The 26,023-nt window shown below is 38.8% G+C and overlaps 2 protein-coding genes across 2 annotated transcripts in view; both read right to left on the bottom strand.

The window, feature by feature from the left end:
• Positions 1-243: 243 nt before the first annotated feature.
• On the bottom strand, positions 244-4,017 carry LOC100313726 (scratch-like transcription factor). The gene is given in 2 exon segments (NM_001168180.1): positions 244-3,568; positions 3,837-4,017. Coding segments are annotated over 2 exon segments (897 nt in total). The 5' UTR covers positions 3,970-4,017; the 3' UTR covers positions 244-2,804.
• A 19,652-nt stretch (positions 4,018-23,669) lies between these two features.
• Positions 23,670-26,023, bottom strand: part of LOC100377515 (cleavage and polyadenylation specificity factor subunit 5-like) — a 29,338-nt gene continuing 26,984 nt past the window's right edge. Inside the window, exon 7 of the mRNA XM_002732964.4 lies at positions 23,670-23,856. Coding sequence (XP_002733010.3) covers positions 23,835-23,856 — 22 coding nt within the window. The 3' untranslated portion in view covers positions 23,670-23,834. The remainder of the gene's footprint in view (positions 23,857-26,023) is intronic.

Genomic DNA, 26,023 nt, shown 5'->3' with positions numbered 1-26,023 from the left:
TTGTAATAAAAAATAGAAGTCTATCCGTTTTGGGGAGAAGTATTATTAAAAGGCCTCGTCTGCTGGGGTCATAAACGTAAGCGACATCATCATAAATTCTTCTCTCGATCACGGCGATCTCATTTGTATTTCAAACGACAGTTGCAACCAAGCACCGTGAGATAAGATAAGGTATTTCAACTCTGTACCATGGAGAATTGTTATTCTTTATAATCACCGTGGGTTTTTATTGCACATAAGAGGTTTTTTTTTTTTTTTTTTTACAAAGTCGTGTTTCTCTGTAATTCATTATAATAAGTCTTTTGTATTTTTAAAACAAGTTACATAACTTAAGGTTAATGTCTTCGACGTAAAATAATATATCCTGCCAAATTATGACCACGACCGAAACTGGAAATCACCGTTGATTAATTTATTGTCATTTTTTCCCCGAGTTTGTCAGCCATCCTGGGAAATGAGCCTCATTGTGAGGGGAATGGTGGTTTAGGTTATATTCAGGCAGGATATATATATATGTTATCGTGTTAATAAATTAATTTGTTGTATATAAATAAACACTATTTACATTCAAAAAATATTACAACACTTCTACATGGAAAATTGCAAGTAACAAACAAATGAACAAAAACACCATCGTTTGTATATGTAATAAGACAACAAAAATTACAGTTGAACTTGAACCACATAAATCATATGTATATACAAATTACGTGGTTTATTAGTACTCGGTATCCGCACCATCACAGAACACTACAAAGGAGAAGCTCTCTCACCACGGAGGGGCGTAAAAGTTGCATCGAAAACCAAGCTTCTGGAAACCACCCAACCCGTTTGTTTATAGTAATTTTTACAAAAATATAGTACTATTTTCCCGTGCATAATAAGAGTCAGACACCTGCATTGAAAGACATGCTAAAATGCGGAGTATTGCTTTTTTTGTCGTTTGAACGCCCCTCTCTGTCGCATCGCTTTCTCCCCTCCGTTTTATAATGGATTGACTGTTCATAGATATTGTTAGCGCATTGTAATCGGCACGCGTCACCCATAATACTGCCGATCGGTTAAATGAGACGGAGGCGGTTTCACAACTTAGGCTACTTCTTTTAAAAATATCAACGTCAACTGTACGCATGCCAATATGCGCCTTCCCTGCCCGTCTGTCACGGCTTTTCGTTTTCGTATTCGTCTCTCCATCGCCAAACGGATATAATTGCATCAGTTAAAATTAAAATAACAAAAACAATGTTTCTGACATCACATTACTTGTCGTTTCCTAATAATTAGTACGTTCATTCAAAGAAGATATTGCAACATCCATTGAAGCAACTAGTTGTTGATTTCATTGTAACGTTGTTGTTGTTGTACGTCGACGTTCTGCACTGGCGAAAATTATGCGGCGGCACTGTGTTAGATTCAAATTACACCAAGCCTTACTTATAGATCCGTCGTGAGTTTAATTCTTTGACGCACACAATGAAACACAGTAACAAAGCTTTTCGTGGGGGTTTTCATATTTTTTTTCGCGTGTCAAATGTCAACATTTAACTCGGTGCTTACAAATGGCTGACTTCATATCTGTTGCTTCATGGTAGTGCGGCGGTATACAACCCTACTCAAGGCTTCGCCGCCACTGCGCTGTTATAATAACAAATCGTGATGAATCTAAACTAGTTCTCGTCTTAGTTATATTAATGATTTTTGTTGTTTCTGAAATTGAGAAATATCACACGTTATCTACGAATAAAAGACAACAGTTGGGGTTCAAATAATTGAAGTTATTGCAAATGTTATTAAATGGAGGTCTGTGTGGATTGGTCTTAGTTATCGGAAACTCTGTCCCATTAGTGAACACAATACATATGAGAGGTAATGTGTTTGCTTCTTAATAATGAAAATGACTCGCCCCTTTATCCCCCCTATTTCACGTCTTTCCCGTCACAGTCAGGGGTGGGACGCATAATGCTCTCGTCGTTCACAAATTGCATCAAATTGCACCAAATTTTCGTCTTCCTTTTCCGTTACCCGACTATCAAAACCTAAACGTTTGAGTTGAAAGAATATTATTACTAATTGAGGCAGCGTTCAGTATTTTCTCTTTCTTTCGCGTTGTAAGTGAAAAAAATGGAGCATTCGTTTCGGCATATTGGGATGTTTACACCATGTCTTCCACGTCAATTCTTCCGGGTTTTCAATGTGCTTGGTTATAAGGAGTCAGGCTGCGCTTTACGTAAGAACGAGTAGATTATTGCGTGAAGAGAAAGTGAGACAATCTAGTCTGCGGAATCACTAGCTTTCTCTCGCTCGACTTCACCGCTCAGTTGCCTTCATTACCGAGAGTCAAAATGATAATGATGTCCGAGGTAGACTTACTCGAATGAATGCGTACATCATTTTAAGGTGACGGAGACGCGGTTTTCTGTAGCAGTCTTCCTTAGTTCAAAGGTGCTTTGTATGTGTGCTGTTTTTCATATATGCATAGGCTTCGTATTTCCACGCACACATGCGCTAGTCTCAAGTCGCATTTCCGTTTAACGACAACAGTCTTGTCACAGCTTATTAATATGGGTTTTCACATCGTTAAAATTGTTATTATTATTATTTTTCATTTCAAATCAGCCACAATGAATGATAATCCAACGCAATCTTCATCCTAGTGGCTGGGCAGTGCATAGGTACGATATCGTGATCCGGCTAACGTCAGTTGTAATGAGTGTAGCGTAGACTACAGTGTCTGCTCAGAACCGACAAAATCTTCGAAAGCCTTTTTAGTATATATATATATATATATTGTACGTTATCATTAACTATATCGCATACGTCGCTATTTCTTCTTTGATGGGGGTGAGTTCCATTGGTGAGAAAGGTCCGGAATCACCGTCCAATGAAGAAGTGGACGATGATGGCGACAACGGGGGTTGCATACCTTTGAAACACGCAGATTCGTAATGTTTGTTCAGGTATGATTTTAGAGCAAACGACTTGTTACATCTCTTGCATTCGTAGTTTTTGTACGCCGAGTGTGTTTGCATGTGTGCCCGCAGGTTGGATCTATCGGCGAACGCCTTTCCACAATGTGCACAACCGAACGGCTTCTCACCTGTGTGCGAACGCATGTGTCCTTGTAGAAGCCATGGCCGGCTGAACGACTTCGTGCAAATGCTGCACCGATGCTTCAGGTTGTGTGTGAGCACGTGCATTGCCAGGGCAGGCATACTGACGTACACTTTGTCGCACGTTGGGCACTTCTTAGCCAGTTTACTGTCCAAACTTCTGTGCGTTTGCTTATGCCTTGATAAATTCGACGACGTCGCATAGTGCTTGCCACATTCGTTGCATTTATACCGTTGTCGGTTCTGCTCGTCGCTGCCGACAAGAGCTGCTCTAAGACCTTTCCGTGAACGACCGTCAGTTATGAGAAGCGCATCGTACGCAACCACCGTCTGCTCTCCATTGAAATTATTCTTTTTAAATTCTTCTATTTTATCGTCAGATTCCCCCTTGATGCTCAGGTCGGATACATCGTTATTGTTCTGTATATCACTGACGGGTATCAGGTCGTGAATATATCCTGTTTGTATAAAAAATTATGAAGAAAAAAAAAGAGAAATACTAAGAGCAGTGTCAACAACGAAGCGATGAGCACTTACATGTGAAGAGCTTACATCCTCGAATAAACGGTAAAAACAAATAGCTATGGAAAAGAGTTATACGGCGGGAAGCAACAGCATAAACGTGTTCAGTGAATCGCCGGGCCTTCTTTCATATATTCGTACATAGATTTGACGTAAAAAAAAAAAAAAAAAAAAAAAAAAAAAAAAAACGGGGAAAAAACTTACCGTTGTTTAGACGGACACTAATACTGTTCAGGTATCGGTTGCTCATCGCTAATGGCTGAGTCTGTGTCCTGGATTCGACGTGCGACGACGCATCTTCCGATTTGGTTATCTTCACAAGAAACGATCGCGGCATGGTTAGTGAGTGCTTGGAGAACAACGTGGACGCGAGTGTAAGCAACACAGTGATTCGTTACCGAGTGTCGATGTAGGTTTGTTGGTTGTTTGTTTTATAGTCGAAGTGGAGTAACTGTGATCAGGTGGTGTTGGTAAATGGAAATACTTAAGCCTAATCCATCAGTGGCCCCACGAGATCTTCATGGAAATTAGCGAACAAAAACGCAGAGTTTGCACGCTCTAATACGAATTTCAAGTCGAATTAAAACCCCAGGTAACGGTAGCTGTCAGCGACTGTTATTCACGGAGAGGTTAAGCAAGCCAAATGATTACACGTAGATGCTTCGGCAAACAGCGGTGAAATTAGTAGATGCGGCCCGACTCGTTGTTTGAGTGCGTGTGTGCGTGCGTGCGGTGAGCCTAAGTCATTCGAATCGGACGTATGGTGTTCTGACTTTCCGAGGTGAGGTTGAAAGATGCAACTCGGAGTGCACGGTATTCAGGGAACACGCGTGACACGGTGTGTATGCCGAATGGTTACGCAGAATGACAGCGCGGTGACGTTCGATGGATAGACTCGACAGAGACTGAGGAGCAAGAGACGTCTCTCCTCTTTATAGTTACCCGAGATAACAATCACTTTCCCTGTCTTCTTTTGTTCCGTATTGTTGGTGCCCACGTAGTAGTACACATTCATTTACAACTGAATCACAGTATTCTAATTAGGTCGATCTGTGCATTACTCTCCCCTCGATCGATATAGGATGGAATCGCCTGCATGCACATTGATTCGTGAGTATAAAAAACAATCCTAACTGCATCTAGCACACTGACTACAGCTGCTTAAGCAAACAGATAAATAAAATTACGCAGTTTACACGTTCATACTGCTACTGGTGTCGTTATTTTGTTTTTATCCGGGCGCACACCGAGTTGCCAGTCGCTAGTGAAATCCGCTGTGTTTGGCTGACTCTGAGGCCTGGCTTTGTGTTGCCCATTTACATGACTTCCTGCAGCTTTCTCTCTAATATGGAATATTAAATATTTTACTGTAAGCGAGTTTAACAGGAAAACGCTCAGGTGTTATTCATTTCTAAACAGACTGGTTTGACATGCAATAATTCGAAATTTCTTCCTTTTCATTCAGCTTCGTTTCCCGTTCTATGTCTGGGTTTTCTCGTTAGCACTCGTGTATCAACCAGTTGAATTAGACTCGAACACCTGTTGGTCGGCACTAAAAATAAAATTGCAGCGTACATAAACCAATGTTCTGTACAAATGCCTACTAATATCCAAATGGAGTAAAATTACAAATTACATATCACTGTGTAAACGCCCGGGAAATTAATATTTTGACGTATGTGTCTGTGTCAGTTTTCTTTCTATGTCATCGCTCGCCCGATCGGATTAGGGATTTGAAGTTTGTTTTTCTTTTCGCTAATGTTTGGTAAGGAGGCGTTTTTTTTTCTTCTCTCGTTTAGTATATCTTATATATACCGTAAGCTTCACTCAAAATATACTGAATGCATCGACTTGTAGCAGAATAGAGTGATTCACACTGATGGTGATGAGGCGCGCAACCCGAGATATCAGAAATCCACTCTGAGTCATAGAATGTCTTTACGATATTCAATAGACTCTCAATAATGTACATGTATTTTGTAATGTACATTAACTGGTATGTGTGCGTGACATTTTTTTTCTCAATAGACGCATTGTGACAATACGTGTACCGCATCGATGTAAACCCATTTACAGTTATCGTGTATCACGGCTTCTTCAGTTTCCGTTCGATATTCGCCCCTCTTACGCTGCCTGTCTCAATTCTCATGCTCTCTTCCTTACTGTTTCCCTATCCCACTTTTTTTTGCATGGTAGGAGGTGAGCTGACTAGAGATGACGAATCGAACTGTCAGTCGTACATTGGTTTGGAGTCTCTCCGTCATTATAATCGATTCACTGAAGACTGCATGGGGTAAACATGATACAATATGATGTTAATGGTATGGGTCCCACCGAGTCAACTGCGACGCGATAAAACAACGCATGAGGTACATCGGTTGGGGTCAGACAAAGATAACATACACCATTACGCGTATCCCAATTTTTTTTTTCACCCGTCGCCAATGATTGATTTGCCTGTGGATATTATAGAAATGGTATGTTTCGTGCCACTGCACTGCAGACCACGTACCGATTAACTAACTTTCAGGGAATTGTAACATTTATTTGGTTTCAAACGAACAAAGGGTGGTTTTCCCGAAACTTCAAGGATTTGCTTCATTTTGCGCAATGTTGTTTTTGCCAGCTGGCTCGGTTTTCGGATCTATTACCCCCCCCCCCCCACGAAGTAGTTTGTAATAGAAAAAGAAAATTTCCAAAAGATTGTTCATGATCGCAACCGTAATAAAATTCAACCACATTTCGCGTTTCCTGTCCCATGTCGCTTCTATGTTTAAATTGTTCATTGTCGATTATCATACACGCGGCTTCATTTTCTGTTGTTTTGACTTTGCGCCCAATTTATCGATGCTCATTTCTTCAATTCACCGGCGAACATCCTAAGCGCAGCGCACAATTACGTAAACAATGGGCGGCCACTTTGTCGCGTTTCCGGAATGGCTCACTTACATAATACTCTGTGGACAAATATCTAATCAATTTCTTTTTTTCTGGTTTCCCTAATCAGGATGTTGACGGAATGGTAACGGTTTGTTCATTACGCCGCAAGTGAACTAAACAGCACGCCGCTCTAAGCCCAATATATGATCGATGCAGGCGACAACTTTTTACGAGAGCAATGAATTACAGTGGTACGGTGACAGTTTGGTTAACAAATCTTAGTGTAAATGCACAAAGGCACACTATAATGCCATTTTTTTTTTATAAATGCCGCTCTTCGTGATTTTTTTTTTTTTAGATTGTTATGGTTTTGTTTTATTTTTGAAGTATAATGTCAACTGCGCTTTTACAAATCATATTATTTGAACAACATCAACAAAATACATGTACATGATGTTAAACTATGAAATGAACAGTTTGGTTATTTTTCAGATTTCTCAAATGTCGCTTTGTACATCGTAATACTAGCCGCGTACATGTTTTACCTGTGACGATGATTATACCACGGTCAATCTATCAGACAGATAGAGGAAATGCGAATAAATAATATGAAAAGCTTTAAAAAATATCGATATCGGTCCAGGGAAGAGCCCCCCCCCCCATGGACGTGCCATCTTCAGTATTACGCCTTTGGGATACGTACTAAAAAAGAAAACTAGCGGACACAATACCGGTTTACGCACGCACCCTCCTCTGTCCCATATCACCTTCCTTAATTGACAGACAGCGGCGAAGTTCACGTTAAAAGAATACCGCACGCGACACTTTGTGTACATTAGTACCGCTTTGAGAGGCTTACAACAAAACAAGTAAAAGACACAAACATCGGAACCGCCTAAGTAACAATGACAGCCAAAAAGGTGGAGGCAAATTGAAGTGAAGATGAAATCGCTTTTTTGTTTTGTTTTTCCACAAAGGGCACAGTTGTATGAATAGATGTTATAAAAAGAAAAGCCAAGGTTACCCTGAGAAAACAAAGCCATACAATACACGTATATGTATACCATTAATCAATGCTGACAAAGGAAACAATAGGCAACCTGTCCCGGTGCAACTATCAAGAGAGGAAAGTCCAAATACCATTTATATTCAGATGAACAATCTTCAATTCGTTCATATTCAGATGAACAATTATTAATGGAAGCTTCCCTCGATGGCATTGGGTGGGATTTTTTTTCCTGGATCTGTGATGGAAAGAAAGAAGCTTCTCAAAGCACGCCAGCATGCGTTTTTATTAATCAAAGCATGTCAATTTCAGAAACGCTTGAGGTCACTACTGACCCCGAGTAGCCCAGTTGTAAATTTCCGTCACCTTACGACAATTGTTTTTTTTCCTTCCAGTGAGTGACGTACTAGTATTTCGTTGGTTATATTATATTATATTATATTATATTATATTATATTATATTATATTATATTATATTATATTATATTATATTATATTATATTATATTATATTATATTATATTATATTAGAAATTATTTTATATTATATTAAATTATTTTATATTATATTATATTATATTATATTAGAAATTATTTTATATTATATTATATTATATTCTAGTCGAATTTTGTAACTAATAATTACGTTAAACACAATTCGTTACAAATACATTAACTACATTGAAACATGTCCGAAGGACTTAACATAGAGATGGTGGCACGATAAGACAATGCCGTTTCTGCATGCTAATGGATTGTAATAGTACTTAATTGCGATGGCGCGTGGCTATAATATATAATAATATCGTCTTTTTCAAAACACACGCACACCTTTCAGCATTCGTTAAAATATATTACACTAAATATATTATACACCCGAAAGCCAACAACCGAGTCTGCTGATACCGAATCGAACTTTGATATTACATGTATAACTAATGCTGGAGTATCGCTTGTTCGCAGTGGTCCATTGGTCGATGCCAAACCTCAACATGGATTTGCGCCCGTTATATACGCGTAGGACATTTAGTTCACCCCAAACAAAGACACGTGTTCATCTCGCCCATACGATTACAGATTAAATTAATTGAACATATACATGCATCGGATGTGTGAAACAGTTATATACCAGGTCCCAGGCATAACATCCCTACCCTATCGACGATTTGTATGCGCCACCACTGGTCCATTTGACACCTTGTCAGTCTGGGAATAGCAACCCCGTCCTAACAATGTTTAGTATGTACCACACTGGCCCAGCCAACAGGTTATGACCGGGATCATATGGTGCTGTTAATGTTTAGTATGTATTACACTAGTCGTGGCCATGGTATTTTAACCTTTTAAATGCTTAGCCACACACCACACTGTACTAGTCTACATGAAGCCACAGCCATGGTTTCTCCACATTCTCCACATGGGGAACACCAGGTCACAACTATGGTATCTGCACTTGAAGAATGCTTAGCCACACACCACACTGGTCAAGTCTACATAAAGCTACAGCCATGGTTTCCCCACTTAGAGAACACCAGGTCACAGCTATGGTATCTCCACTTAGAGAACGCTTAGCCACACACTACACTGGTCAAGTCCACATAAAGCTACAGCCATGGTTTCCCCACTTAGAGAACACCAGGTCACAGCTATGGTATCTCCACTTAGAGAATGCTTAGCCACACACTACACTGGTCAAGTCTACATAAAGCTACAGCCATGGTTTCTCCACTTAGAGAACACCAGGCCACAACCATGGTATCTCCACTTTGAGAATGCCTAGCCACACACCACACTGGCAAATCTACATAAAGCCACAGCCATGGTTTCTCCACTTGGAGAACACCAGGTCACACCATTTGGAGAATGCTTAGCCACACACCACACTGGTCAAGTCTACATAAAGCCACAGCCATGGTTTCTCCACTTGGGAAACACCAGGTCACAGCCATGGTATCTCCACTTAGAGAATGCTTAGCCACATACCACACTGGTCCAATCTGCATAAGGCCACATTCATGGTATCTCCACTTGGAGAAGGCTTCGCCACACACCACACTGGTCAAGTTTACATAAAGCAACAGCCATGGTTTCCTCACTTGGAGAATGCTTAGCCACACACCACATTAGCCCAGCCTGCATAAAGCCATAGCCATGGTTTCCCCACTTGGAGAACACCAGGTCACAGCCATGGTATCTCCACTTAGAGAATGCTTAGCCACATACCACACTGGTCCAATCTGCATAAGGCCACATTCATGGTATCTCCACTTGGAGAAGGCTTCGCCACACACCACACTGGTCAAGTTTACATAAAGCAACAGCCATGGTTTCCCCACTTGGAGAATGCTTAGCCACACACCACATTAGCCCAGCCTGCATAAAGCCATAGCCATGGTTTCCCCACTTGGAGAACACCAGGCCACAGCCATGGTATCTCCACTTAGAGAATGCTTAGCCACACACCACATTGGCCCAGTCTGCATAAAGCCACAGCCATGGTTTCTCCACTTAGAGAACACCAGGTCACAGCTATGGTATCTCCACTTAGAGAACACCAGATCACAGCCATGGTATCTCCACTTAGAGAACGCTTAGCCACACACTACACTGGTCAAGTCCACATAAAGCTACAGCCATGGTTTCCCCACTTAGAGAACACCAGGTCACAGCTATGGTATCTCCACTTAGAGAATGCTTAGCCACACACTACACTGGTCAAGTCTACATAAAGCTACAGCCATGGTTTCTCCACTTAGAGAACACCAGGCCACAACCATGGTATCTCCACTTTGAGAATGCCTAGCCACACACCACACTGGCAAATCTACATAAAGCCACAGCCATGGTTTCTCCACTTGGAGAACACCAGGTCACACCATTTGGAGAATGCTTAGCCACACACCACACTGGTCAAGTCTACATAAAGCCACAGCCATGGTTTCTCCACTTGGGAAACACCAGGTCACAGCCATGGTATCTCCACTTAGAGAATGCTTAGCCACATACCACACTGGTCCAATCTGCATAAGGCCACATTCATGGTATCTCCACTTGGAGAAGGCTTCGCCACACACCACACTGGTCAAGTTTACATAAAGCAACAGCCATGGTTTCCTCACTTGGAGAATGCTTAGCCACACACCACATTAGCCCAGCCTGCATAAAGCCATAGCCATGGTTTCCCCACTTGGAGAACACCAGGTCACAGCCATGGTATCTCCACTTAGAGAATGCTTAGCCACATACCACACTGGTCCAATCTGCATAAGGCCACATTCATGGTATCTCCACTTGGAGAAGGCTTCGCCACACACCACACTGGTCAAGTTTACATAAAGCAACAGCCATGGTTTCCCCACTTGGAGAATGCTTAGCCACACACCACATTAGCCCAGCCTGCATAAAGCCATAGCCACGGTTTCCCCACTTGGAGAACACCAGGCCACAGCCATGGTATCTCCACTTAGAGAATGCTTAGCCACACACCACATTGGCCCAGTCTGCATAAAGCCACAGCCATGGTTTCTCCACTTAGAGAACACCAGGTCACAGCTATGGTATCTCCACTTAGAGAACACCAGATCACAGCCATGGTATCTTCACGGAGAATCCTTAGCCACCTTCTCAAGGAACCCAAAATATAAGAGAACCCTAAATTCAGAGGTTGCAAGATAAATCGATATATCGAACGGACAAATTGTAAGATTAAGAGAATTTCCTATAACTCTGGCGAATTTTAACAAGAACCACCTGTCATAAATCGAATTTTCCCAAACGAACCATCAAACGAGTACTATCTGTGGCGTCCACTTAGTGAAATGCACGACAGTTCCAGGCTAAAAAACACCGTATTTCATATCAGCGAAGGATATAATTCTTGTTGCTCTCAACAAATCCGTGTTTGTATCATCATCATCATCAACATCATTATTATTATTATTTCCGTAAATGTGGTCATTATTTAACCTAATACTGTCTTGTTTATCCACACCTCTGGTGATGGAAAACAAATCCAGAGTTTGTGATCAGTAATTGGTATCAAAACTGTTATTTTGTAGAGTCCCAGAATCCGTCATCCACCACAAGCTTGTCTCAACCTCGTGACCCCGTGACCCCGGGATATTCAGCCATTTGTTTAACGTACGATGATGTGTTATAACTGCCTTTGTCTGTGTTCTTGTATTGTTCTTATTGCCATCGCTTTTTTTTTTTTTTTTTTTTTTGCGTGCATGCCTAAATCCCGTATTTTTGAGATCGTGCTTTAAGATTCTTGCGTTCCTAAACAATTTCTACTTCGCGTGCGCATGCATTATGGAAAGATTAGCTTCTATCCCGGTTTCTGTCGCAGTTGTTAGCGGTACATTGCTTGGAAACAAACTGGTTTGCTTATTATACATCGACGCATGCACTGACGAGACGAGAACAAATCTCGCGAACTGGGGGGGAAAACCTTAAACTGAAGTGACCAAAAAATAGTGAATCTGGCATTTTACACGTCGGCATTTTAACGGGTCAGTACAGGTCTTAGCTCTCACGAGGAAACACCACAAGTTGTATATAAAGGGGAGACTGTAATATCTCATTGACACGTGAGCCCGACATAAATCTTTCAAAAGCTATACACGTTTCCCCCGTGGGATGATGTCATGCCTTGCAAATCAAATCCCGAAGAACATCATTCCCTTTTGTTTACCTCCGAACAAATCGCATAAATTTTAATAAGACAAGCTCGCAGTAAAATTTCATTTTCTTTTTTCTTTAGCCCGGAATGATGAAAATCGACACAGCGGTGGGCTGTGTCACGTTACTGTATGATGGCATGTCCATTTCAATTACAATCACGCAAAAATAGGATAAGAGAAAAAAATAGAAAATAGAAATATTGAGACACTGTATAGTTCTTTAGAAAAACGTAGACATTGTCACATATTGACACTGTCAGGTTTGTTGAATAACATATCTTTGCCTAGGATAAATCACGAATATTCTTGTTTGATTTGAGGCAGTTCTGGATTAGCGTCAGAGATCCTGATTCGAGTCCGTCACAAGTAGTACTCATAAGTTTTGAAATACTAACAACGCCGCGCTGCCCCAGGGCGCACAGTGGATGACAGGAATGTTATACACACACATATCTCGTATATAACGAGTAACGCTATAGCAAACAAGTATGGGCGTCTGTAGTTGTCCAACTGTAACAGAGAAATTCATCATCTGCTTTCAATGGAAGTAAATGTTTAGTTTAAAATGGAAAACCTGCATAAAAAATCAAGTGATTATTTTCCGCCGGGTTAAGGTGAATGAGAATCTGAAGCAGCTAACGAAAGCTGTTTTTTTTTTTTTTAATTGACGAGTTAGGGGGTTCCGTCGATTGCCTGAGCAATATCGGCAATGTTGCGATCGAACACATGATGACGCAGCTTGCTATTTGACGGTGCCTTTCTCGAATGAATGAAAGGGTCTTTGGAAAATAAAATCATTTATTTGCGCAGATATTACAAACAAATCAGATACATTGTAAATGAAAGTGCGCGGAATATGTATTAACTGAAACCACGAGTAACATCTTGTATCCCCGCTAGTGTTGCCATGCAAACCGCTGTTTCCAATAACTAGAACAAAATATATTATATACAAGTAATATTAGCGCTGAAATCGAAAAATATTACGTGTGCTTCTGAATTATCAGATAAACATCCATCATCGAAAACAACATATCGGTACTGGATAAGTAAATCTACAAATCCATTGTCTTTTTCAAGTCCTATATCGGATAAAAATCGTCGTATTTCCTGTTTCATGTTGTTTCAAGACAAGTCGACTTAATGATTTGGGGATAATTGTGACATGGCGGGTCCCTCAAGTGTCTTCGTCACCATGGTGATGTCAGTTTCAGCAGTGCCAAGCCCATCAAACAATGTAACTACCGTTATTTTATTTCTGCGTGGAAGCACGCGCGGGCCTTCCCAACACGTACAAATGCTTCTCCACATCACTCAATTTCGAGGAATTTGAAACATTTTTTCCCAGTTATATTTATATATATTTTCTGGTAACACTGATTTCAATGTACATATGTATAACGATTTTTTTTTATTTCCCGTTGACTGAATATTATTCTACGCTCTGTGAAGGGTTTTTGACTGAATGTCGAGACATTTCCTCGTATTAAACAGATTCAGTTCGCTACCATTTGTGAATTTTAATGACTACTAAATTGGGGATATGCAACAACTGCAGCCATCTGTGGCTTCAGAGTCTGAAATTCCCCGTATGTACTTACGCACATCATTCACGTGTGTAGTTTTAGTGTATTTGACTTCCATGGCGATGCGCCACTCGCCCCAGGGGAATAACGCTGCTTTGCATCGCAAATAGGAGCGTTCTCCAGCACGGATATTCGGCGGAGCGTTGTCGTGGATGCCATCATGAAATATACATGATGACCAAGCCGCGATTTAAGCACGAATTGTGGACAAAGATTTTTGTGTTTATTTCTCTATAATCACAATGTGCTTGGTGTTGGGATGTAGTGTAGCACATCTCCGCAGAATTAAAAATTGAAAACTCTTCCAAAAATTCGACATTCATTATTGAATGCATAAAAGACAGTGCGCGCGTGATGTCACAAAGTTGTCATGTTATCTTTTGTTTTTGTCGTGACGTGATATTATCGACGATGACTCGAAGCACTGTGCCATTAACCAGCACAGTTCAACTCATTATATACTCACAAAATGTTAACGTTTTTTTAAAAAAAAATTACATTCACTAAGAGTCGTTCATTCACCGTATATTGGCTTGTTTCTTTTGTTGTCTATGATATCTCAGTACACGTATCTTGCGGAGTTCCTGTCACTGCCTTCGCTGCAAAATTACACAACCCCTGAATCAGTTTTCAATTACTTATCGCCATCATTCTCGTCACGGTCATCTCTCGATTTATTTAAAAAAAATACACACAAATAAAAACGCACAGACCCGACATCCCTCTCATAGTCAGACACGCACCATTCTCTTAATTCCATCACCAAAAACCAACGCCGTTAAGATCCTTTTCATATCACAGAATGGGGGATTTCAAGTCTACTTCTGTTGCCATGGTGACCCGTCTTGATGAGCAATTTTAATCGACAAATGAATGACGAGGTTGGAGTAGAACAGTACTTGTCATGCAAACGTGCGTTGGATGAATCAAAATGTGGATGATGGGTTATCTTTCCCGAGCCCAATTTAAAAGTCAAATTCAAGGACGAAAATAACCACGTCGTACTCTCCACGTGCATTAGAAAATACGTGAAATCGACAATAGTCGTCAAAGAGTAAGTGCCTTTATTCTCGCCAAATAAAAAGATACTTGTTCTCATTCTGGCAAATTGTAAGCATTTTTGAAGGAGATCGTCCGAAATTAAAATAACACCGAGGAATATTTGTATATTAAGCGGGCCAGTATTTCAGATGCTAGTGATACATTGACTGGCTGCGACGGGTAAACTTTGATGAAGATGAATATCGATGTTATCGCTGGGGCGACGTGGCGCCCGGGGTTTTAAGATAAACGAATGAATGAATGAATGAATGAATGAATGAATGAATGAATGAATGAATGAATGAATGAATGAATGAAAGGATGGATGGAGGGAGGGATGGATGTATTAAATGAAAGAATGGATGGATGGATGGATGGATGGATGGATGGATGGATCGTTAAATGAATGTAAATCACGCCACGCGACTTTTTTGAAATATGAAACAATGATATTTTACACAGAGATTATACAAACATAATGACATTGGCACGCGATGTCATTCCAACACTAAAGAGCGACAGTAGGTTCCATACAACCAAAGTTTGCCCTGTGCGTGTAAGGTACAGACCACGTATGGATTTCCTATGTGTTTGTTTCTAACCCCCTGGGCCGCAGTACAGACCTATATATGACTTCTCTCAAGTACCGACCGACGGAGAGGATGATGATTACGTCCAAGAATTAGAATAGCAGTGATGTCATACTTAGTGAATTTAGAGAAACTAACACAAAAAATCTAACATTTATTTTAAACAATCACTAAAAGTTCCTAATTATAGCAAATTCAATGGAAGACAAATCCGCGCTGAGCCAACTTTTAGCGATAAACTCCGAACTTGAAGTGGGATTACATCGTTTGCCACTTAGCTTTATTTCTAATATTTTTTGTCAAAACTCAAGGAATAATCTGATTTAATAAAGCGCAAAACAAACGACAGTCACGTTCATCTGATTCATTAGGGCGAGTACTGAAACCAAGCCACCGACTCGAACGGTTTTGTTTTGTTTTCGTTATCATCGCTCAGAGAAGAATGCTTCGAAAGCCGCGTGACTTGCTCAGGTCATTCCGGGGTGAAATCCGAGACACGAAAGTGATGTAATACGTATTGACGTGATTTCGACTGCTATGAATCTTTAATATTCACCACGTCACTACCATTTACCTCATTTGGCAGCATGATTACAGTGATTTGCAAGTACGAATTTTTTGACCTCATTTTAACCAATTTCAAATCACTAGAAATATCGGTGTGTTTGCTGGATAAAAGCATGCGTCGTTGTTTTTTTCTTCTTCATTTAAGTGTCGGAATTTTCCTGTTTTTGTAGCACGCCATCGGCACTGCTATGAGCACGCGCCATGAAAACACAATATTTTTTTTAAAGACAGCCGTGATAATAGGACGATAAATACAAACATAAAATATATATCTTTAAAAACATATGAAAAAATCTTAAAATTGCCTATATACTATTCAAAGTCAACACTGTATACGGCGATTTACGGCGACACTGTATAAACTAGGTACAAGCTAGGCGTTCGATAAAAAAAAAACTTTCATTTATTTATGCTCCAGATGAAACCTGCGATAGTTTATCGTTTTTTTTTATCTTTTCGTTCGTCTAACTTCATCAGCTATCTCTCTGATACTGATACAAATAACCATATCTTCATCTTTCGTTTTTTTCCCCCCAGTTCCTTTGTCCTCCCCGTGTTGCCTTTGTTTCCTACAGGTAGTCTCCTGTTGCGGCAAACAAAGAGATGGCCAACAGCGTGACGTCATCGGCGCATGCGTGGGTCGCCAGATAAGTGGATCGAAGAAAGCCGATCGCGAGATGGGGATCTAAATTCCACAACAGATGTTCGACCAATTAATGAATTCGCGGCAAAATCTAATTGGATCGGTTGAGAGTTGTAGGGCATTCGGATTCACAAAACAAAATTGCAAGGTTAATTTTCTCTTCATTTTTTTTCTGTTTACGCCGATGTCGAATATATCCAAAATCAATATTTCGGAAAGCGAAACATGAATTATCATATTCCTGTTATAAAGGCGGTATTTTATCACAAACAAACGGAGCCCATTAACTCTGAAAGAAACATCGCTGTTTATTTCATTATTACACACGTTGATTTCTTCATCGGGGATGGGGAGAGAGAGGAACGGAATCGAGTATTATCTCAACTCCCGCCTGCAACAGCGTGCGTGGGTCGCGCGAGAGTGTGAAATGCACAACCGATTGTACGTTTCCAATGGTGGACAGGGATGTAGCGAACACTAACTGTATAATGGTAGCGTTTTCAGGCACGTTCGGTAACAGTATCCATGTGGTAATAGCAGGCAAAGCATATACAATTTAGCCAATTACATCTATCTTGGGAGCGGACTAGCCGTTAGAGTGCACATATAAGGCGATGTCTGCTTTATTTACCCGGCTTTTAGGTGTTACTGTAGTTAATGCACACGTTGTCCCAGAAGCGCAATTTGCAATGGGGTTTATGATATTGCAATATCTGATGCAGCCACGCGGAACCGACCAATACACTTAAAGGAGCTAGGCGCGGATTAGGTTTGAACAAGCTAACCGTCTTTTGATTAATGTTCGCACGTAAAAAACGAAACTTGGACCAACAATAAAAATCATACACTTATTAACTGAAATGTACTATTCTGGTATGAAATAAACACCGGGATGAATCAGTAGAAAATTTATTCAAATTCCAGGATGTATCTGGAGGCGTTATTCCACTGTCATTTATTCGCCTTTAACTAAATCAGTGCGGCAACAGCGGAAGCATATTTCCATCTGCAGTGCAAACTGAATTTGGACGCTTTCTTGCCAAAAGACATTTCTAGCGCGTTTCCATTATGATGTAATTAACCCTGTCAACCCGACGCACCTGGACCCAGCGAAAAAATAGTTAGCGAAATTATTAATATCTAATAGAAATAACCTAGACACCGCGAGGAAAAAAGATATACAAGTATTGTTTTGTGGATAAGACATGACAGCGCGTCGTTGATCCAAGAAACCGTATAAGAATAATTCAACGTGTTTGTGTATAAGCACACGCATGTGCGTATTGCTTACAGGCGACTGTATGTGTGTGTGTGTTTTTTATTCTCCAGTACACATATTAAATCAGCGTCTCAAAACGAATCGATGCAGAAAAGTTGTATGGATGCGTGCATCGTCGTCGTTAGCCATTAGTGTTTGCTGAGTAAAGAATTTATGATGAGGCTGGGATGTGTTCACAACGAGGGATTACTACCAACTACCAAGACTATATTTATAGGGGATTTCAACGTCGCATGATTTAATCCGAAATCAAAACGAAATCCGACTTGCGAATAGTGAGAGAGGGAGAGAAAAAAAATCGCCATTTAATGTAATTTCTTATGATGCATCTTTTTTATGGAATTACACCCACTTTTCAAATACTCGCATTTTCTGAACTGAATGTGATCAAAGGAAAATAAACCCAATTGAATGAACCACAATGGTGTTAAGTATATTGCACGGGATAATACAAACGTGTGCCTGATCTATACGACTCTTGTCCGTTACAATTACTTTTTGAACTAAAAAAAAATCAAAAGATTTCACCGATATTATGATGGAATGCCTTGTCGTGTACAATTTTTGACTAATGAGTTAGATTTTGCACGGAATGTCTAATCAAATTGCCTTTTTGCTTTAATTTGTATGGTTGTTACACTATCATCGTTACTAAAAATGTTACTCGTATTTTTCTGGGTTTCTTTTCATTGCGTAAGTGAGCAGTACAGAGTATGAAAGCATGCCCCCTGTTCAAAACATGATAAAAACCAAACCGCAATTATAACTCCACAATAGCATTTCATTTTTTTATTAAGGGTTTTTTGTTGTTATTTTAACACGGCTGGTAATTGCGACGAAGGGCCTATTAAGATTCGACACTAGGTGTCGCGTCGTGTCACGACAGACGCCCGAAAATAAGTTAATTTTCCAACATTCTGTATTTATTTATTGTTTATACAGACTCACTCAAGGCATGGCGTCTCCACTTAATATGACCTCGTTCATTTTTTCAGTAAAGCGAGTCACGTTCTGCCTTATCATCACATACTGCCAATATTAACCACGTTCGTATCGATTACGTAATGCGTGAATGTTTCGTCATGACAACAATTCTGAAATATCATCGGCCATAGTTAACAATATACACTTTATATACATCACAAAACTTGCCTCAAATTGTCAAAGTATAATGAACACATAAAAAAAGGCTCACGTTCAACAGTTTTTTTGCGAGGAGAAAAAACAAAAACGTGTTATTAACATACAGAGTGCATGAATTGGGCGTGGTTGGGTTGCCATGGTTACTACTGGGTTTAGGATAAATCAGTGTGAATTACGCATACAACGAAATGCGCTGCGACGTTGGTTTAAATTATGACTCTAAACGTTTTCGAGAAGAACATACAAAGAACAGTTTGCCCAAACAACAATAGACAGAGAAACGGTGATACTGTGATCAAAAACACAGCGTTATTCTATTTTAATCGTGATTCGTATTTAATTCTCACGGGAAATGAATGCAATTCTATTAGGCGCTGCGTAAATAGATCTATAACAATTTTAGATAAAATTACAATCGGAAAATATAGACGTGCTAAGAGCGGAGAGAGAAAACAAGGGAGCGGAAGTTGTAACATTTTATTATAAATCCCACTAACTATGATAGCGTTAGATTTCTTATATTGGATCTTAGCAAAGAGCTTTGTTCCAGCCTATTTCTTATTCATTGCTTTGCACAATACTGTATTTAAGAGAAAAAAAACACCTCTCAACAGAGCAGACTACGTTACTAACTAGATAACGAAGTTGAAGTAGAGTGAATCATGTCAAATCATGACGCCTATCGGCTTTTATCGTTCTAGTTTGGAATGTAAGTACGTTTGACAAACCCTACTTTATTGTCTGAATTATAATTGAATAACTCAAAGTCAGTCTGTTGCGCGGAATAAAAAGAGAGAAAATATGGACGACTGAAGTGGATGCCTTTTGGTCTTTGTGATGAGATACGCGTGCGTGGGAGGAAGAGGAAGGAGGAGAGGGGGTTATTTTGAATGCTTACGGCCATACTGAAATCAATCACGGTTATGTTCTACTTGCAGTTGAGGAGCAGATTAAATTGCACATGTTTATTTTTCGCCTGATCTTTCATCTATCACAACTGTTGGATAGTGTATCTCTGCTAGTAATCTCAATGGCAGTATTATGTTCTTCACTCGCGGCGAAATCATGCGTCCGTTCGCTAAATAACGGAATATACTGTATTTGAATATTTTGTATAATTAATGTTGCTGACGCTGATTGAATAATGTCGTAGTATATAATCTCTGACAGTGCTTATCGCCAAGCCTGGCGATAACACCACTTTGTGGTTACTTGTCACAGGTGTTCCATAATCTTGATTTCAAGTTGTGGAGTTTGTACAAAAATTAGCAGATTTACACTTTGACAATGTTTTGAAAAATTCCAAACATAATTAAGTAAAGGGTGGTAATTAATAACTGGAGTTCTACAAATTCGATTTTGCCAATTTTTATTCAAAATGGCCGCCATTTATAGGCTTTATGAAGCTACAAGGTTATACAGACCAGTAAATAAATATAATTTTCATGAAAACGAGTTCGGTGTCCCATTGTTTTCTTTGGCTCATTCTAAGTTATTGGTACTTTACACAAAGAACAAGAAACATAATTAGTCGATCAAATTGAAAATACTATGAAATTTCAAGGAATGCCCTTGGTACTCGTAACTGTTAAGTCATTTCGTTAACAATGTGATTACACATTTGTTTTCACAGATACAATTACATGATATATCTACGCAAATATCTTACAACCAAGATGGTATTTTACTCTCGGCATTGAACTTCACGTAAACTTATAGAGGTATATTTAACGCATTTAATATTGGATTATGATCGCAGTCAATGTTATTTTCATAAATATTTGCAATTCATTCTCCTCTATTTTTACTTCGAGTGATATTTATTTAGGAAACTCCTTTTGATTATTGCAAGTAGTCGTCCTACGTGTAGACGCAGACAACTCTAATATTAGTTGTCTGAGGTGTAGATTAGTGTATATATTTTTCATCCAATGAAGCGCGTGTGTAAACAACTTCCTAGCGTTTGTTGCCTATAGATTTTCTCATAGTCACTTCAATTGAACTTTTCGTAAAGATCCTTGCATTTTACTTGAGGTTATATCGACCCACTCATTGATTATAAGGAACGATCCCCCTGAAGTAAGCACGAATTATTTGAATACAACCACAGTCGTCGTGATTAACACTATAGTTGTGATCGGAAACAATTACGAACACCTGGAGAACTTAACACCGTCGCGCTGATTTGGTGGCTGGCTGGCTGCGAAGTCATGTATTGTATGCATAGTAGGTTTGGCGGAAATGCGTTTTTTGTTGAAAAAGTTAATGTCATTTAAAAACAAGTTCATTATATTATAATTGAAGTTGAACTGAAATTACAAGAATTGTAAAACCGCCATTGTCTTTTCTTCTTATCAGTTTTTATATCTTCATTTTGTTGAATAATTAATTTTTGTGTACTTGCGCGTCTGGTTTGAAGAGGACTTTTGCATTAAACTATGGCCCAATGTACTCGCTCAAGGATTACGGTAAAAAAGAAGGAATTCTTTGTTTCTTGCACAAACAACAAAAGCATGTTATGCAAATTACCCATCTATTAATCAAATACTCAATACATTAAACCATTAACACCTACGTAATCTCATTAAACTTTTATTAAGCAAAAAAAAAATAATAACAGACTACATAAATGTTTTTATTTAAAAAAAAGAAAAAAAGATGACACCTTTCATAGACTCCAAGTAGATGCAACGAGTAACGATTGAAAAATGAAATAAGAAACAGGGCTTCTCTGTAACATCTTAAAGAGCGGTGGTTGTGTAAACAAACAATGCAATTCACATGCATTGCCTACTTCGCTTTGAACAGGGTGCGACGACCACTGCCCTTTAAGTCAGAATAACAAATGCATGCAAGTTGACTATTGGATAAAAGTGCCTCATTCGTCACACACAGTACATTTAAATATTGTGTAAACGTTTTTTTTATACAATTTGGACACAACACATAACAATTGAATACACTGCAGTGTGGGAACTTTGACGCTAATCAAGCTATAGTCAATCATGTGATATTGGAAATCAATATCGATTATCACTCTTCGTTTAAAACGTCTTGTTTTGTTTTCAAACCGAAAATGACAATGGTCACATGGTTATTATATCTGGCAACTGACACAAATTCTCCCCGACCTTTACATAAGTGAACTTATAGAGGTATATTTAACGCATTGGACACCACACAAATGTTACCCTGTGAGTTCTAAGTTGAGAAACACACAGCCCTGTGGCACAGGTGTTAAATATTTAATAACTTTTCTAAAAAAAAATACGACGACAACAACAAAAAAACAATATATTGATGAATAATAGCAGATGGTGAAAACAATACAGTAAACCTGAGTCCTCGCCACCTCCTACCCTTGCTGATTGCAATTTCATTATCAGCACATAGGTTTATGACAAATATCCACAATAACTGAGCCTGTCAATAAAACATGGTGGTGCACCACTATGATAAACAAGATTCAATATGTATAGATTTACAACTAATAATACAGACCCAGCAAGGATTGATGAATAATCGGTTGTTTGCTGAGAAGTACACGATAACTGTGATTCAGTCATTAATCATAAAAAAAAAAGAAAGACAGGTGATGTCATATCAGTGTCGCTATAATATGGATTTGTCATGCATAACACTTATGTTTGCATGGAAATTCAATACAAAAGATTTCCTTTCACAATTAATCTAGTATTTTTATGAATTATTTTTTTTCAAGTTCAAGTAAAGGTTAACTTTCGGCAAGTAGAGATATTTAGCAACTGTTACAAACGTATCACGAATGACGCAGAAACGCGACAACCGCCAAGATGTGACAAGCAGACTGAGTAATGAAGAGCAAAATGAGAAATCGATTACGTCCAATAAAAAATGATTATAATTCAGCGCATGTGAGCAAAGGAAAGCATTCGTTCCAACAGATTGGTTGTACAACACATTACCCATAATGCTTTGTTTTAATGGACTAAAGTCTTGTAGCCGTAATAATGAGCGGCCTTCATAGGCAAATCGGTGGCGAAATTGACACAAAGTCAAAACCGATGACTGGCTAATATAACAGCAACTAGCTATTAAAAAGTCCACAAGCAACATAACCCACATGGCAATTCGAAGGAAGCGCTTCCCCTCGCTACCGACACTCTAATAGAGAGACAAGATGAAACGACATTAATCGCAGTGGGCTGGTCGTTATCTGCTATAAAAGTCACCTATAATTACTTAATGCGTCATTACCCCGATAGTATAAAAGAACAACTGTCATGATCAAAAGAACAAATTAGAATCTTCAAAAATGTCATTTTGAAATGAGCACAAAACTCACTTGAAATATACAAGAGCAGTGTAATTTTCTTGAGGGAATGTAAACAAAAATTGATTTTTTTTTAAATATATTTGATACAAAATGAGTCTCGGTCCCCAAAGGAGTGCGACTGGTACAATTAAATTACAAAGTAAGAATTAAATTAACCGTGACTTAAAGAGACCATACCATTAACAAATAACAAGGTCAAAGATCAATTTACGTTATAAAAAAACAAAAGAACATCTAAATAAGAAGAAACAAAGAAAGAGAGAACATAAAACAGAAATAAGATGTTTCTAAAATTACTAATTCCTATTTTTTTTTTTTTTCATTTTCAGAAAGTTTATTCTTATAAAACAGACAGCTGATCAGATTTACTGTCTCACTGATGTACTTGACTTTGACGTTGATGATGTCACCATTCATCGCTATGGCAATCTTCAGCCAACAAAAATGGACAGATGCATTAATTACTGAAGTTCAATTGTAGATGAAATTGAATCTGTAATGAAATAATACCAGGAAAGAAGATTATTCTTTAAATGTTATAATTATATTAGTGAATCGTCGTTGAAGGAAGGAGTCACTTCCTGTCATGACGAAGAATGTTTGGTAATCCTTTAACGCACAAGAACAGCATAATCTTATGATATCTGGCCCTAGCAACGTTACAAATTAGTGTCATAATCATTAAAACGGCTGCTGCAGATGGAATGAAACCACCCAACTTTCTGTGTACATTTTTTGTAGTAAGTTTGTTTGTTTTTTTCATTCTAATCACGTTTGCAACAGCTTTTCCTGGCACACCTAAGATACAAATAAATAGCTTTCCTTGTACATGAGAAGTCTTTTTTTTTTTTTTATTAAGTTTACAGATATTGATTCATTTATTATGCAAGCCAGTACCCAACCAACGATATGTAATTTACATAACGGTTACTTCAAACTTCGCACACTGTTGAACTTCTTGGGGGACCAGAAGTGTATCGCATGAAATAATTATCATCACACGGTAACAGAATAGTTGAATAACTATTGAGCAGTGTTATAAGAAAGTCCCTGTCCCTCCAACCCCTTACACTTGTAGTTTGAATCATAAAATTGTTGTTTGGTACAAGCGTGATAAATTTATAAATTACGTTGAAATGAACCAAGAATGTCAACATTGAGTCGTTGATTTCAAAAGTACATGATTCAGACATGTTGACTTTTCTCACCTATGTTTCACCTTTCTTTTTTCAAAAATTATGAATAAAAAATGACCAATTTTGTCCATTTTGTTCACAAATTATGAACAAACTTGAGAAAAATAAAATATATTTGCATTGACACTGAGTTAGCTGTTGGAGGGGTAAGGTGGGGGTCTGGTGTTGGAGGGGTAAGGTGGGGGTCTGGTGTTGGAGGGGTAAGGTGGGGGTCTGGTGTTGGAGGGGTGAGGTGGGGGTCTGGTGTTGGAGGGGTGAGGTGGGGGTCTGGTGTTGGAGGGGTGAGGTGGGGGTCTGGTGTTGGAGGGGTGAGGTGGGGGTCTGGCGTTGGAGGGGTGAGGTGGGGGTCTGGTGTTGGAGGGGTGAGGTGGGGGTCTGGTGTTGGAGGGGTGAGGTGGGGGTCTGGTGATGAAGCTAATTCAATAACAGCACAATATCAACCCACTAATCTTTTTCATCGCTTAATTCCATATTCAAAAATACGATATTTTAAAATTTTTGGATGGTTAATAATAATGAGAAATAAAATGGCATTTTTACATTAACAATAACTTTATCTGTATAATTCACATTGATACCAAAACAGAGATGAAAAAGATAGGTTTGGAAGCAACAGAAAGTTGATTTGCAGCGGAAATTGCCAAAGACATCTGTTCCACTGACTCAATCTCCGTTTCTCGTCTTTTCCATGGATACATTATCAGGGAACCAATCAGTAGTAGTACACTGGAATATTAATCAATACTGACAAAATCTCTCACATATAGATTTCTTTTAACGAAAAAAAAAATATTTTATTGTCTCGTAAGACCATTGTCAATGCAAACTTTATACAGTAGTGTAAATAAAAAAACAACAAAAAAAACTGCATTTGACAGATTATTTATTGCTCTATTTATTTGTGAAGTTGAAAGGAAAGTTCCTTTTGATGGCGATATCTCAATATTCCATAATTCTCAAAAAAAAAAAAAAAAAAAAAAAATTGGCTGTGGCAATACAAAACTCTGCTTGCCGACTGATTAAAAATTGGCAGTCAATCATTTGGGATATATTATTGAGTTGATACTATTAAAATAAACATTGATTATGTAATTTTCTGTTACAATCAATCCCAATGGTTGTAAAATTAATTTGGTTGAAGAACAACCCAATCAGAAACACTGTTATATCAGCTCTCTTTGTTTTACCATGTGTGAATTTCTAGTCACTCATAGTAGCATCAGTGTAAATGCGTACAATAACCTTTGATGAGAGACTCCAGTTTTATAATTAGTAGTTACAACTAGCATCAGCTCAGCTAAAAAAAAAAAACTTTCATTTTAGAGTGATCCTTGGTTTATATAGCAGTCACAGGAAATAATCACGATGAATCATAAAAAACAGTGAACCTTACACGAAATGAGAGGAAAAACAATCAATAAAAGTCAGTGAGAAGTACAGGAAGTCGGTGTGCGAGTAATCGGT

The sequence above is a fragment of the Saccoglossus kowalevskii genome, chromosome 6 (genome assembly GCF_978046115.1).
Source record: "Saccoglossus kowalevskii chromosome 6, keSacKowa6.1, whole genome shotgun sequence".
NCBI lineage: Eukaryota > Metazoa > Hemichordata > Enteropneusta > Harrimaniidae > Saccoglossus > Saccoglossus kowalevskii.
The sequence above is the reverse complement of the archived record's forward strand: the minus strand, read 5'-3'. Positions and strand labels throughout refer to the sequence as shown.